Source organism: Lacerta agilis, chromosome 9, assembly GCF_009819535.1.
Source record: "Lacerta agilis isolate rLacAgi1 chromosome 9, rLacAgi1.pri, whole genome shotgun sequence".
NCBI classification, from domain to species: Eukaryota; Metazoa; Chordata; class Lepidosauria; order Squamata; family Lacertidae; genus Lacerta; species Lacerta agilis.
This window is the reverse complement of record NC_046320.1, coordinates 63,929,011-63,944,887: the sequence shown is the minus strand read 5'-3', so window position 1 is coordinate 63,944,887 and position 15,877 is coordinate 63,929,011. Positions and strand designations below refer to the sequence as shown.

General features: G+C 44.2%; 1 protein-coding gene across 1 annotated transcript; it reads left to right on the top strand.

Annotated features, from left to right (window-relative positions):
* The first annotated feature begins 2,301 nt into the window (after window positions 1-2,301).
* Window positions 2,302-13,030, top strand: CCNG2 (cyclin G2). The gene is made up of 8 exons (XM_033160854.1): window positions 2,302-2,650; window positions 5,678-5,803; window positions 6,592-6,729; window positions 8,585-8,835; window positions 9,220-9,298; window positions 9,674-9,772; window positions 10,526-10,731; window positions 11,545-13,030. Exons 2-8 carry the CDS (start codon window positions 5,678-5,680, stop codon window positions 11,672-11,674), a joined length of 1,029 nt encoding a protein of 342 aa, XP_033016745.1. The 5' UTR covers window positions 2,302-2,650; the 3' UTR covers window positions 11,675-13,030.
* Window positions 13,031-15,877: the final 2,847 nt, after the last annotated feature.

Below are 15,877 nucleotides of genomic sequence, written 5' to 3'. Positions count from 1 at the left end.
TGTTCACAGACAGCTTTCCAGGTCATGCGGCCAGCATGACTAAACCGCTTCTGGCGCAACGGAACACTGTGACGGAAACCAGAGCGCATGGGAATGCCGTTTACCTTCCCGCCGCAGTGGTGCTTTTGAGCTGCTAGGTTGGTAGAAGCTGGGAAAGAACGACAAGAGCTCACCCTGTCATGGGGATTAAAACCATCAACCTTCTGATCGGCAAGCCCAAGAGGCTCAGTGGTTGAGACCACAGTGCCATGGAGGGAGAGTGGAGACATTGCCCCATCAGGCCACGATCTCCGTATCACTGCACCAAATTCCTCCCTTATATGACTGTTTACTCTCTGCAGTATCTGTCTAGAAAAAGTGGGCTAGAAATTAGTTTACATAACTAAATAATTGTCCATTAAAGAATCCCCACCCAGCCCCTAGATGTAAGGCCCTTCAGGGCCATTTCCCAACAGGAGAGGTATCTGCCCAAAGAGTGAGAAGCAATGCCTCTCATCATTCTGGTTTGTAGCAGCTGTTTCCACTCTTTTTGGCTCAACCCTGCACTCATGAAAAGGACATTTAGAGGGATAGCTCCATTGCAAGCTATCCCTCTAAATGAGGTTGCTTGGCCCTCCCTAGTACCAATGTATTCCTCTTCTCTGTTCCATATTTCAATTGTTGGTACACATCAGCACCTTTGAGCTATTATTTCCATAGCTAAATATTGCTTTGATGTTTCAACTTCGAAATGCCCCCAGCAAAAAAAGGCCTCGCACCCCCAAATTATGTTAGGCTGACTTAATTAATTAGCCCAAATTATGTTAGGCTAACTTGATTATGTGCCCCAACACCCCTGAACTGGACTTGCGTCATTGTAATCATGCTTTACAACTACAGGTACTACTGCTTTTGGTATTATGCCAAAAAAACCAGCTTGGGAACATGATACTCCTGTGGTTTGTTTTAAAATAATCCATGTAATACCAGCCTGCAATTTAGCATCTGAACAACAGAAAGATTAGAGCCACCCAAAATATTCTATGTAAATACTGCGTTGCTTTGTAAAAATAACATTGTTTATCCCTAAAACACACCATAGCCCTGAAAAACCTGTAGAATCTCAGATTGCTAAATAGTTTCCGTGAATGGTTTCCAAAACATTTACCTTTAGAGCTAAAAATGTCCAGCCTTGACGGCCTTTGTTGCATGAAGTTGCACTAGAAAATTACATCTTGCAACTGTCCTGTGACCAAAACCTATTGTTTGTCCTTATTAAAACTGATGTTCTGTTGTGGTTTTTGACTTTCTGTGTTTTAAATTATGACATTAAAAAAATAGCAATAATTTCATTGTTTCTTTGTAAACCACTGAGGTTCTCCCCACACACACTATTTTTACAAAAACAAATAAATATAAATGGAGTTGGGAGTTCACCTCTGGAGACCTTGGTACAATTTAAACAGACACACACAAACAAACAATGTTTGGGGTTGAGGAAAGCCCTCTGGAGACCTTGACTCTGAAAAGGCTGCAGCTGAGCAAGAGGTGAAGCTGCGCCCCTCCATTTTCTTCTGCCCAGCCCCCACCCCAAGAAAATGACAGTTGGGAAATGGCAGTTGGGGCAGCAGAGCGCTTCTCTCCCCTCCCCCACGTCATCCCCGCCTCGCCGTAGAATCAGCTGGAGGAGGAAAACAAAAAAGAGCCCCGAGGGAGGGAGAGGCCAAAGGTCTCTCTCCTCATTGGCTACTCTTGACAGCGAACTGCCGTCACCTCCCACCAGTCAGCGCCAACTCCTCTGAGCCACAAAACATTCGAGACCAAGATGGCCCGCACAAAAACAACAAAAAGAGGCCCGCCCCCCCGCGTCCAATCACCGCTCTGCAGCCGCCGACCAATCAGCAAGCAGCCTTTTGGGCGGACTTTTCAAAACTAAGGTTTTGCTCCCAACCCCCACCTTTGTCCCTTTAAAAGGAGCGATGCGTCCCAAAGCATGGAGTGTCCTTCCGCCTCTCTGTTAAAAGCCAAAGGGAAAGCAAAGGCAATCATTTGCGCGGTTGATGGGAGGAAGCATTCCTGCCGTTCCCCAAATAGCGTTCGATGAGGTATTCCATTAGTGGGGAGGGGGGGGGCGAGAAATGAGAAAACGAGAGGGATTTTTTTGTTTGCCGTCAGTCCCCCCTTCCCTTCCTTCTTACAGGACCGCATCGCAGCCGCGGCTAGGAATCCTTCCGCCCAAAGCAACTCGAGAGAAACAAAACAAGGAGGAGAGCGGGGCGGGCGGTCACGTGACGGAAAGAGGGGCGGGACCCGAGACTCCTCGGCTCTCTTCCGAGCGGACTCCATTTTGATGTGGGTCTGAGGCGCCTCCGGCTCGGCTGCCCCGCGGAGGTCTCCGGGGCTTGTGGAGCAGGAGGCGATGGTGCCGCTGCTGCTTTCGTGCTGACGCCGGGCTGGGAAGGACGGGGGAAGGTCGGGGCTTGGAGTGGGCGGAAGGCGGCTCGATGGGTCGGTGAGGACAGGCGCCTCGGCCGTTCGCTGTTGTTGTCGCCTCCGCTGGCGGGGCTGAGGGGACAACCGCCGGCCGCCTCCCATCGCTCCAGCCCCCGGCCTCCCTCCTCCGTCCCTTCCGGGGTCCCGAGAAGAGGAGAAGCAGCGTCCCTGAGGAGAGGTATGTCCAGCTGAGAGATGGAAAAATGGGGGGGGGGGCGTTAAGCCTTTTGTAGCGTCGCTTTCTTCCTTTAAAAGCGTCCCCTACAAACTGCTTCATATCCCGAAAATCGGCTGAGCAAGGAGTGCTCCCCGAAACCCACGAAATATATATCATTACAACAAATTTGGCATATTTACCAAAAAGAAACCCCCCCACAAACGTTTAAAAGCTTCTGTGTCCTGCCTATTTAGATAGTACACCCCCACCACCGATCTATCGATTGCATTTATTTTTAGGGTTGTTGTTTTTTAAGTACACGAAAAGACATGAAATACAGGCTATGTATTTATGTGTGGTGATAGTTTCAGATTCTATAGCACGCACACACACACACATATATATATATGATTCATATGAACTGTCTAGATAGATAGACAGTTCATATGAATCAAAGTATTAGCCCCCCCCCCAAAGGAAGAAAAAGAAAAAGGCAGGGCCATGAAAGCAATTGCAAAAGCAGGTACTGGAATAAAACATCAAACTGCAAGGAAGAGGAAATACTGTAATTGCCTTTTTGTGCACCCTTCTCCTTGCCCGTTTCTTAAAACAGTACTATTGGGGTGGAGGACGCGAATTGTTTGAAGATACATTTTTATTTAATGTGTACTGCTGTGGTTGGGGGGGGCGGCGGGAATTTTTGTGTTTACGGTTTGCTTTCTTTGTTGCAATGTGGGCCACTCTTTAATTTACAAAGTTAAGTCTGTGCTGGGAGAGGGAGGGGTGAGATTGAAGGGGCATTGTGGGTGTCCTGTGAAGAACGGATTTTAAGGGAGCTGAACCGATTGTTTATTTACTTATTACAATTATTTATACCCCTTTCGGAGCCAAATCTTTTCAAGGCAGCTTGCAAGTAGCATGAAGATAAATGAATAAAATTGCACAGTAACAGTATCAAACATCCACCAGTATTAAAATATTACACTAAAGCAATGTACCAAGGTGGTGGTCTCTGCCTGCCTGCTGCTCACTCAGTGGCTGCAATGATATTTTCATTTTCCAAGTGCCTCTCAATCAGTCTAGTAAGCCTTGGTGCAAAATAAGGCAAGCCAGTTATATCCATATGAAGGGGAGGAGCTGATAGGCAGTGGAGCGCAGTGATTTGGGGTGTGGGTGTGTGAGGAGACAAGGCTCATGAGGGGCGAGCCCCATTGAAAGCTTTTGTCTGCCACAGATCCCGGGAGAGCTTTAATGGGAGACTAAGTTTTAGAAAGGGTTGTGGGAGGCTGACAGGGGTGTAGCTTTGCTTAAGAGGGTGAGGTGTCCTGTGGGGTGAAATGATTTTTTTGGTGATGGAAAGCGATCAGTAATTGGGAGGGCAGAGCCCCCCTGGACCTTAGGTAGGACTGCTGGCTTTCGAGAGACTCTTGATGGTATGGGTTGCAAGGGACCTGTGGGAATTGAGCCAACCCTATTGCTGTGTGTTTGGGAAGAGTTTGTTTGAACTCGTCACTAGGGCTAGTTGGAGGTGAACAGAGGACACCAGAAAGTATTTTGCAATAACTGTCCAGGCTTTGATAGCTGGGAGGAGGCACGTAGAACTGGACGAGTGTGTCATGGGTTGAGGGAAGGTCCCATGTAAGTTCCCCAGAAAGAAGGAAATGGTTGCATGTGGGATAAGCAGGATGGTGTTGGGGTGTGTATTTGAGGGAAATGTATGTGGCAGTGCTGTAGGTGGGCTTTCAAGAAAAATATCAGCTGAATAGAAATAGAGAAGTAGGGCAAAAAATGAGAACTGAGGGAGATTTTGGCTGGTTTCACACCCAGCAAAGCGGATTAAAGGGGATCTCTTGTGTTTTGGGGTGCCCTTGTGCTAGATGCAGATTGTGCAGAGTAATCATTTTCAGCTTCTGTCTAAAGGGCATTTTCTTAACCAAATCCCAAGCTGTTGATTGAGAGTGAACTCCTTTGTGTTTTACAAGTTTTGTGTGTAAAGGATTGGCTGAGGATGGCAACAGATGATCTAGGCCTTGGGACAAATGTTTTGATAGTTCTCCGTCCCTCCCTCCCTGCCACCACCCACTCATCTCTGCTCCCCAGATTTTTGTTGTTGTTTCGAGGTTGAACAAAGATTATCCCTTTGCTTAGGGTGGAATTGAAAACAGGCTGACTCAAAGTGCGTGATTGGGTGTGTGTGTCTGACAGATTACCTATAAGGAATTTAAATTGTTGTTTTTTCTTTTGTAACGGTCTAAGGACTAGAAACAAACTAATTCGAAACCTAATAAGGAAAGGGTAGTAAGATACTGCAAAGCTCCCACTGTATTGGGATCACAGGAAAGCCAGATGGATAAAATCCAAAATTTAGCAGGTAGAATTGCAGAGTTATATGCTTAAGGGGTCAGGAGAGTTTATCAGAATGCCTTATCATTTGGGCAGCCTGATAACATTATGCCAGGTTACTCAACAGTAAGCTGTTATTATTGTGGGTCTGCTTCCCAGGGAAATATTCAGTGTTGTAGCCTGATGATGTTTCTTACTGGTGAGTCTGTATGTCTGTTCTGCTGCTGCCCCCTTCAGTCATTCGGAAGTTGCTTCCACTGTGTGTACGTGACAGCATTCAGCTATGTTCCACCCACCCCCACCCCCCTGCCCAACTCCCTATGCACTGGCCTCTTAGTCAAGCACTGGGTGAAAGGCCCAGGTTTTCAGCTGGAGAGAGAGAGCAGTGTTATATTTTTCTCTCTCTCCGATTGCATGGTTTTAGTATGATACATTGTAAACATTTTAGATAGATGGGCATGTGGGCAGTTCAGAGAAATGTGTCATCTGAAATTGTCAAATACTATGCTCTTTAATTGTAAGGCTTATTATCTCCATGGGCTCAACACAAGTTGGGTGAATTGGAAATACAGCATTAATTATTTGCTTCTGAGTGGTGATTATGTTGCTGTTGTAACACACATTTAACCTCTGAAATGGATGTAATTTTTCCCTCCTGAGAATGTTCATATTGCCTTTCCTTCCTCCTCTCCCCTATTTTCTAAGATGAAGGACATTGGAGTTGAACAGATGAGCAGTTGGCTCTTCAGGCAGCTGAAAATCCATTTGGAGCAAGAATGGAAATACCAGCCTCGGGAAAAGGGGCTTAGCTTGATTGAGTGCACTGTTGAGGTGAGGAAAAGCTTTTCTCTGGGTCTGGGAATTAATGATATACACAATTGAGCTTTGGTTGCATGTGGGAGATTTGATAGGAAAATGACCAAAAGCATAGATTATTCTTCATGTAGCTTATTAAACATATATTCAGCCTTCTCTCAAAGCAAGGTGGACTATTGATTCTCTTTCTTCCCCTTTTAACCTTACAACAACTCTCTGAGTTATTAGCTCTAGGTCACCCAGTTTGCTTCATGGCTGAGTGGGGATTTGGAACTTGATCTTCCAGGTCCTATTCCAGTACTCTAACCCCACTGGCTAGCTTGTAGTACAGTGGTACCTTGGTTTAAGAAAAGCATAGTTTATGAACTTGGATTAAGAACGCTGCAAACCCGGAAGTAGGTGTTTCCGGTACTTCTTGGTTTGGCGTGTTCATAACCCGTGACGAACACAACACACAGCGTTCGTAACACGAGGTACGGCTGTACTTCATTCTATATATTGTGCTACTTTGTAAAGAGATTTTGGGCTGTATCCAGTGAAGTCCTGTTGGTGCAAAGACTTCCAGTGGTGCAGTTGAACTCCCCACCCCCCAAAAATATGGCGAATCAGTGACATGTTGGGGGGAAGGGCCTTCTAGCTTCTGGACAGTTTAACTATGGAGTATTTGCCTGCACTCTTCATCCCCATTCCCAGTCGCCATGAGGTTGGCTGTCACACCACATTAGAATATATAGATCAGCTTCGAAGACATTTCTGTGCAGAGTTTGTACATATAACACGAAGCTATTTCTCTTGCTACACAGAATGAAAACGCCTTATGTCCAAGATTGAGGAATGCAAAAGTTGAAGATCTCTGGAGTCTTACCTACTTTTTTGGGTTTGCCACAGAAACATTTGTCTTGGCGGTCAACATCCTAGACAGATTTTTGGCACTCATGAAGGTACATCCAGAAGGAGCAGCCGTATGATTTTTTGCACATACTCAGTAACAATATGTTTCTATAGCCTTTGACACTTGTTTTTGACTTTAAGGCAATACGGCAGGGGTGTCAAACTCAAATTCATCGGGGGCCGCATCAGCAGTTTGGTCACCCTCAAAGGGCTGGTTGTATCTGTAGGACTATGTGTCCACTCTTATTATCATAAATTATTGTCACTGCATTCAATTATTACTGTTTTTTGTAATTAAGTAATAACTAGCACTGAAAGCAGAAACATAGTCAGAATAATGGCAAGTAGATATTCAAATGTACAATTATTGTACAATTTATTGAAAAATGATTTTATTGAAAAAAAGCTTGCGAAGAAGAGGCGCCACAATCCGTTTTGCGCAAGGCAGGAATCGGATGCAGTTTCTCCCTTTCCTCCCCCCCCTTTTTTTTAAAAAAGAAGTGCTCCACGAAAGCTTGCATTTCTTTGAAATAAAAACGAGCGTGTCGGGGGAGCAGTGTATAAATAACAACAATAAAAGAAACGAAACCCCGAAAGCTTGGCCTCCGAAACAGGCGCGAAGATGAGGCCGCGTCGTGTCAATGGGGGGGGGGGAGAGAAGAAGAAAAAAAACCCAGGAAGAAGAGGAAGAAGCGGCCGCGTCGGCAGAGTCTCCCGCGACATGAGCTGCCCGCCCACCGCTCCTCCCGGCCGCGTCTCGGGGCTTCCTCTCGCCCGCCGAAAGCAGGCCCAGGCTGGGGCGGACCCCTCGGCGCCACCAGGCAGACCTCACGCCGCCCCAAAATGGCTGCTTCCCCCTCAGCTGCCGCCGCATCCCACCACAGAGAAGGCCCCTATGCCCCTCACGGGTTGCCACCGCCTTTCTCCCCACCCACAGGTGACCCTCTCTCCCCCACCGGCGCGGCCATTTTACTCACTGACTGAGCTCGCCGCCGCCTCCTCCGCCAGGCCTTCAACGCCAGGCCCCGTCACCTGCTCCGCCCCCCTCCTCCCAGCGCTGCTCTCGCTCCCACCCCCACCCCCGCCGCCGGCCTCTCGAAGGCCGCGCCCCTCGCGAGAGCTCCGCCAAGCCGCCCTCAGCCAATCACCTCCGAAAGGTCGCGCGGATCATAGAGACGAGGAAGAAAGGGGGTCGGCACTCGGGGGGAAAGAGGAAGGGACGGTCTACAGAGAAGGGGAGTCCTAGAACGGCCTAAAAATCGCTACCGGCTGAAGCTGTTATAAAAAAAAAAAAGCGAGAATAAAAGGTGAAGGCTGACAGCCGGCGGCGGCTACACGGGCCACATGACGAGGTCTGGCGGGCCGGATTAGGCCCGCGGGCCTTGTGTTTGACACCTGTGCAATACGGTGATCTAGGATGATTCCATAGTGCTGCATGCAGAATTGGGGAGTTAAACTTGGGCATATTACCTTATTATAGGTGTGTGTGACAAATACAGAAAATAGCATTCCCATGTTTTCCTTGTCTTCTTCAGTTTTTTTGCTCCAAAGCCAAATTGCAATCATATTACACTTCTTAGTGAGGTTATCTGAATCTGTGCCACCATTCCAGATGACACCTAGTGAATAATATTTCTGAATTTGTAATAAATGCCCACTACCAGCAGGAGTACTGTTACAGGCTGAACTTACTAAACCTTGTCCTAGTATTGCATAGCATGAGCCAGCTTTCTTCTATAAGGGTCTTCTTGTTCAGTCTAGGCAATAAGGGTATGCAGTACAACCCATACAATGCTGGATGGATTTTCAGTACCTTTTTTCATTATTTGCCCATTACACATTGCTGTTAGGTAGCTTATGATCCATGCTACTAGTTGTTCCCAACGTTCTTTTCCTTCTCCCTAGGTGAAACCTAAGCACTTGTCCTGCATTGGAGTCTGTTGCTTCCAGCTGGCTGCTCGAGTGGTTGAAGAGGAATGCAACATCCCATCCCTCCATGATGTCATCCGGATTAGCCAATGCAAATGCACTGTGTCCGACCTGAAGCGGATGGAGAAAATAATATCAGAAAAGCTGCACTTTGACTTCAAAGCTACTACTGCCTTAACCTTTTTGCACTTGTACCATACAATTGTACTCTGTCATACCTCAGAAAGGTACGTGTGGGATTAGTCTTATTCCCTGTTGTTCAGTGGGTAGTTTGAAGCCCTCATTCTGTCTGTTAGCCTTCTGGATCGTCCCTCTCCCATTGCTGCCTGTACTTTCCTGCTTGCTGTGGCTGCAGATGCTCCAGTTATTGTTTCCCAATAATATGTGCTCATGCACAGTGAGATAAGGAAATGCAGCCAAGATTGGAGAGCCCGTAGTCTCTACAAGATGAATGGGAGCGGTCAGGTGCATTGAGGGTTGTAGACTGGGAAATAGGATCTGTGCACCTGCCTTACATTTTGAGTAACTCTGCAGGCATCTTAGTTGAGTTGAACTCTGCCACACTGCTAGATAACCAGGGTTTACATTTTCCCATCTTGTCTCTTGTATAGGAAAGAATTGTTGAATCTTGACAAACTGGAAGCACAACTTAAAGCTTGCAACTGCCGACTAGTCTTTTCAAAAGCAAAAGTAAGTAAAGCATAGGAGGAGTATGGGCAATATAATAAATGGCACAATTATATTTAGCCATTAAATTGGAGATGCTAGCAAACATGCAAAAGTGATAACAGCATGAAGAGTATTAAGTTGGCTTTATCGGTCTTAATTTGTCATTGCCATCTCTTTCTCAAAGTACACTCTGGAATGATCCCCGGGGATAAAAAGGAAATATTGCTATATCATTAATGTGAAATATAAATTAATGTGGCTTTTATGTGTTGGTGGTGGTGGGAGTATTTTTTTTTTAACTTAAAGCAAAAGTAAACCTGAAGTGGGTAGTTGACAGGCAAAAGGTGGAATCCAGTAATCTGTTACTGAGCTAGATATGTGTGTTTGTACTTTCAGCCATCCATCTTGGCCTTGTGCCTTCTGTCCCTGGAAGTGCAGGCTCTGAAATCCATTGAATTGTTCGAGATGGTTCTGTATGTTCAGAAGCACTCAAAGGTAAGAGATTCAACCATTTTTGCTTTATATCATTTGGACCCAGCAATCCTAATACAGTGTGCTCCTCTGAATATGGGAATTAGTTTCCAAATGCATGATGTAGGGAGATTGGGAAGGTCACATGGCTGAAAAGCTTTGAAATAGCTTTGCAGAGGCAAGTATCAGAAGTAAAAGTGTAACAAGGACTCATAAATGAAAGACATTCCCATTTTACCCATCTTGCATCATATGATTCTATACAGGAGACATTTGTTGCAGTATGAGATTGCACATCCCTCATCTGCAACCACAAGCATTCTGTAAACTGTCATTAACTGCAGTACCTCATCAGCTCACACAGTGCCAGTGGTAGAATTTCAGTTAACAGTGTTCAAAGTTATATGTAAAGTCTTTGAAGATGTGGTGTGTGGCTGAATCTGCAGTTGAGACTAAGTGGGGGTCTTTTAAATTAGTATTCTTTTGTAGGATCTTAGCACAGTATGTTGGGGGAACGGTAGGCCAGAAGCGAAAGTTGATCTTAGCTGACACACAGAAAGTGTTTCAGAATGCAAACAATGCCGTGCATTTAGGCATCCAGCTATACTGGTGATGAGCTTTTCAGCACATCCCTCAGATTGCGATTCCAGTTGGTCTTTTTTTGAACACAAGCCCCACACTTGGGTTATTGTGGATGAGATTACAGGCATAGTGGATTTGTAGTAGAGGTCTCTTGAATGAATACAAATAAATATGAGTGTCTTCACTTGTTTTTAGATAAGTGACAGTGACTTGCTCTATTGGAGAGAGCTGGTTTCAAAATGCTTAGTGGATTACTCGTCTCCTGCCTGTTGCAAGCCAGACCATAAAAAACTAGTTTGGATTGTTTCAAGGCGTACTGCTCAAAATCTTCAAAACAGCTACTACAGTGTTCCTGAGTTGCCCACAATCCCAGAGGCTGGATGTATTGATGAGAGTGAGAGGTAGGTATATCCCATGGGGCTTTCTCTACTTACCTGCTCATCCTTTAAGTAACGGCAGCTCAATAAATTTAATGGTAGCTTTCTTTTGTGGCATGTGTGTAATTTACGGTTAGATGATAACCAAGTAGTAATGGTTTGTTAGCATTTCAGATATTAGAACTACATTTACTAACTTTGTGGGTTCCAGATCCCATAAAACCAAACAGCTTGTATTGCATCAGTTGTGAGGGCGTGTGGAGTACTATAATGTGGGTCTCTCTGACAGTAAATATTTTGAGGAGACTACAAGCACTCTGTGCTGTTTAAATTGGTTTAAAGCAATGCTGCATTTTGAATTGGCCAGTTATGCTTTGAGGCTCCAGGAGTTGGATGCTCAGTTATGAAATGCGAGATCAATGTGCGATACGACAGTTAGCAGCAGTGCAGTCCTTGATTGACCTTATCTAAAGTGAAAGAACCTATTTGAATTATAGCAGCTGACATTGCTTAGTTTAAAATTGTAGACAGTGATGAACATTTTAATCACTTGAGAAACTGATAATCAGTCAGGCTCTTGTTGATTTTGCACTGGAAATTTTGTACATAATGTCATTAACAGAACCCTCACACCATGAAAGCAGAATCTATTCTTAATGCAATTGGGTGCAGTGCAGACTGCTAGGGAATTAAAAATAAATAAGCACTCAGATGCTGCTAAGAAATGTGATGCAAATAATGCAACTCAAAAGTAGAAAAAGACCCTCATAAACAGTGTCTATTTGGGGTGGGTTTTTTATGTGAGCTGTATATAACTCTTCATATTTTACCCCCTAGTGAGGACTCCTGTGAAGATATGAGCTGTGGAGAAGAAAGTCTTAGCAGTTCTCCACCAAGTGACCTGGAAAGCACCTTCTTCTTTGACCTCAAGCCAAAATCAACTCAGTGTGCTAGACGGAGCTTTTAATGCGTTATAGTACTATAGGCAACAAGTATCTAAGCACCATCTGTACCTTGACACAAGGTCTCATGCAGTACCCAAAACATACACACCACTTACGGTGGCAAAAGTCAAATGTAGCAGGGTTGATCCAACCAACCATTTAGGTCTTTATCCAGTGAGGAGCATGAACAAGTGCACACTGTGTGTTAGTAGGCTATAAGAGAGCTGTAAAGCTTGATATGTGCTTGAATGCCTTGCTGAAATTGGAGGTTGAATATGGGGAACTATTTTTAGGATAGGCTGAGTTGCAAAGAAGTGAATGCTAGTTTCTCTTTGGACTGAAGTACTTTTAACCAAAACTTAAGTTGTGCATTCTTTTTTAAGAAAGGAGTTTCTCCTTTTTTTTAAAGCTTTGTTGAATTTCAGGAAGTGTATTAAATAAGGAATATGCTTGCGTTATTTAGGAATGAATAATCTCCCCTTTTAAAGTGAAAACCAGAGGGTAATCTGGTTCAGTGTGCCAGGTATATTTTAGTGTTAAAACTTCTCAAGGGTTGGCTTTCCTATCCATTTTAGGAACTGAAGTGTATTCAGAAAACCTTAAGTGTTAATGTGAAAAAGCAAACTATTAAATTAGAAATTTTGACATTCAATGTAAAGTCTACTTTCCCTTTTACTACTACTAACTCCTGTAGCTTTTCCCCAGTATTTTACATTGTCATAAATAATTTCCTAATCATAACACGTTTGCATGCTTAAGTGAAAGCTGTTAGTGGAAAGGCTATTTGATTATGCAGAAGTGTTGGTAAATGTGAAGTTGATGAAAGTGGTTGTAATGACACTTAATTGCTTGCCATTTTCTTTTCTCTTAAAGCACAGACTTTTATGGTTGCTTTACTTAATATTTTCAAATATATGCAAAGTGAGCAAAAGAAGAAATTTACTCCGTAGTATAATAATGTAAAAGCAATGTCATGGTAGAAATGAAGGGGCTGCGTAAGTTAGGATTTTGTAGCATTGTGTGGCCAACGTGTCTAGGCTGAAGTGCAGGTGTGAATGGTGATGTATGGTGTGCTCTGATTTTTATAAAGGAAAAAAAAAGTTTACAAAAATTGTGTAAAAATGTAAATTAAAATCTGTATAAAAACTTTAAAAAAACAAAATAAGCTGAAAAATATTGTATTTTTACAGTGTATGTAACTTTCATGTATGTTGCATGTAGATATTAATTTATTGTATTCTGTATATGATATAAATACTGTACATTGAAGATTTGCCTTTTTGGTACTGCAAGCTCAGAAGATGTTTTCTGAAAGCTATTTTCTCTCACAGATAACTCAGATCTCTTTGCTTCAGTTCAATAAAACCAAATGCTTTTCCTAACTAAGTCTCAGCTGTGATTTTGGCTGGGAATAAGTCAGAAATACCAGGGTGCCCTTTCTGGAATATCATAGCTTTTTATCAGTTAGAATGTAAGTAATGGAAACAAAAACTTTCTTAATGGGGAAATGCGCTTCCCAGAATTTGGAGGCAAACTACTAGACCCATGGAACAGATTGGCTCCCAGGACTTGGCGAAAAAATGTGCAGGAACCATACTAGGATTTCAGGATTAGAAAGACTTACCTATTCTATATAGAATTGTAAGTCTCGTTGGTTTAAATGGAGGATATTTGGGTCGCCTCATGATCCAATCCATATGATCTTATTGCTTTCAGATACTTGGGAAAAAATGATTATTTACTTAACACAATGTATTACCCTAACAAATCATGGCATATTATTTAATGTAAAAATGGCTACCTTTATTTATGTTATATATATATATATATATATATATATATATATATATATATATATATATATATAGGTCATGTTCAGTTGTCTCCTATATTGCTCACATTGTAGTTGTTCAGTTATGTCCGACTCTTCGTGACCCCATGGACCAGAGCACGCCTATCTTTCACTGCCTCCCACAGTTTGGCCAAGCTCATGCTAGTCGCTTCAAGAACACTGTCCAACCATCTCATCCTCTGTCATCCCCTTCTCCTTGTGCCCTCCATCTTTCCCAACATCAGGGTCTTTTCTAGGGAGTCTTCTCTTCTCATGAGGTGACCAAAGTACTGGAGCCTCAACTTCAGGATCTGTCCTTCCAGTGAGCACTCAGGGCTGATTTCTTTAAGGATGGATAAGTTTGATCTTTTTGCAGTCCATGGGACTCTCAAGAGTCTCGTCCAGCACCATAATTCAAAAGCATCAATTCTTCGGCGATCAGTCTTTATGGTCCAGCTCTCACTTCCATACATTACTACTACTCTTGCTCACATAGAGGTTTCTAATTAACCACCCCTACAACAGAAGCAATACTTTCAATTTATAAGTAAAGTAACTGGTCAAAACATTTCAGTACAGTCAGAAACAACCCTGTTACTACCCAGACTACCTAAGGCCTCCATGATTTTTCTGAAATCTTAGGGTGGGCAGGTGAACTTTATTAGGGAAAAATAAGTCTTGGTCAAAAGTGCAGGGCAGGAGATGTTTTTGTTCCCTGAGCAGGAGTTAGGAATCTTTATTTGAAGGCCACAACGTAATTTCATGTATACTAAAAAGGTTCTGTATGGCGATGCCTCCCCTATACTCAACTTCCAAATAGCTTGACAAGGAGAGCTGAAACTTGGAAGAAGGGCAACTTTGGGGCATATATTAAAAGGGCATGTAGGAAATAGGATTACTATGGAAAGTCGAGAGCATTTACTTTCTTGATGCTATTTATGAATCGCAACTTATGAAACTGAACTGTAACAAGGCTACCTCTGTCCAGAAAGGGCTCTAGTTCCTAAATCCACAGAGAATAACACTCCCAAGACAGTGCAGGCTCTAGGAGAAACCCCAGACTAGAATCGTAGAGAAGTAGAGTTGGAAAGGGCCACAAGGCTCAGCTAGTCCAACCCCATGCAACGCGGGAAACATTTGCCCAACATGGGGCTCGAACCCACGACCATGAGATTTAGAGTAGCATGCTCTACCAACTGGTTCCTCAAGGATGGGAGGGAGATTCTGCCCAGGCCACGCCCCCTCTTTCCCTAGGCCACACCCCCTCTTCCTCTCTGCTCCTACCAGCCCTGCTTTGCACCTTCCTTGCGTGCTTATGCCTCAACAATGGCATGCCCACCTTTTTCTGCTCTAGACTTGGCTGTTTGCTACATCAGAGCTGGATCCTACAATATGTGAATAACAAAACAAACAAAACAAACACGTGTCTGATATTGTAACAACAATGCTTATCTTTTTAGCTGCTTTTTAATGTTAATATTATTTCACAGATTATAAATGCCATCCTGATTTGTTAATCACATGTGATGACTTTTACCGTAATTGTGTTTTGCTTATTTTTAGCCGCTGCTTCGTTAATGGCGTTTTATAGGTTGCAACTGTTTTATGGATGATTTCTTGTTTCGTCTGATTTGTGTTGCATTTGCGATGCTCTTATTATTGTTACGGTATTGCTATTTGTTGCTCGTAAGCCGCCTTGAGAGTCATCTGAATGAAAAGCGGCATAGAAATGCGACAAACCAAACCGACTGATAATAACAACAAATGTAAAACACCCAAGAATAGAAAAGCTCTACCTTCGCAGCGCCGAGCATGCGCCGTGCGGCAACATGTAGCCCTGGCGCTGCCCTCACTTCCCATCTCCTGCCCGCTTCCCTTCCCTTCCCCTCTCGCTCTCCTGGCGAAGCAGGACGAGAAAGGGCAGAGGCTTGGGCTTCAGTTCCGCAACTGCGCATGCGCTTCCCCAAGCAGCCCCTGCTTCCTGGAGGCGAGGAGATTTGCTTTCCAAAGGCAGCTTCGCGGACCTTCTTCCCCGGAGCAACCTGCGTGGCGGAGTCACCCTCACAGGTACCCTTTCCTGCAAAGGTCCTACTCCCGCCCTGCTCGCTGCTTGAGCACCTGCCGCCCTGGGGCGAATATTCCTCCCCATTATTACTTCTGTTCTGCTCCCTCTCCTTCCTTGAAGGGATGGTCATATCCGGGCTAAAAAATGCACATAAAAATAAAGGTGGGCACGTGTGCACATGAAATTCCCATAGCTCAGTGGCGAAGCACGTGCTTTGCCTGCATAGAGCCTGCATAGAACTGTAGAGTTTGAAGGGACCCCTGGGGTCATCTAGTCCAACCCCCTGCAATTTAGGAATCTCAAGCAAAGCATCCATGACAGGTGGCCACC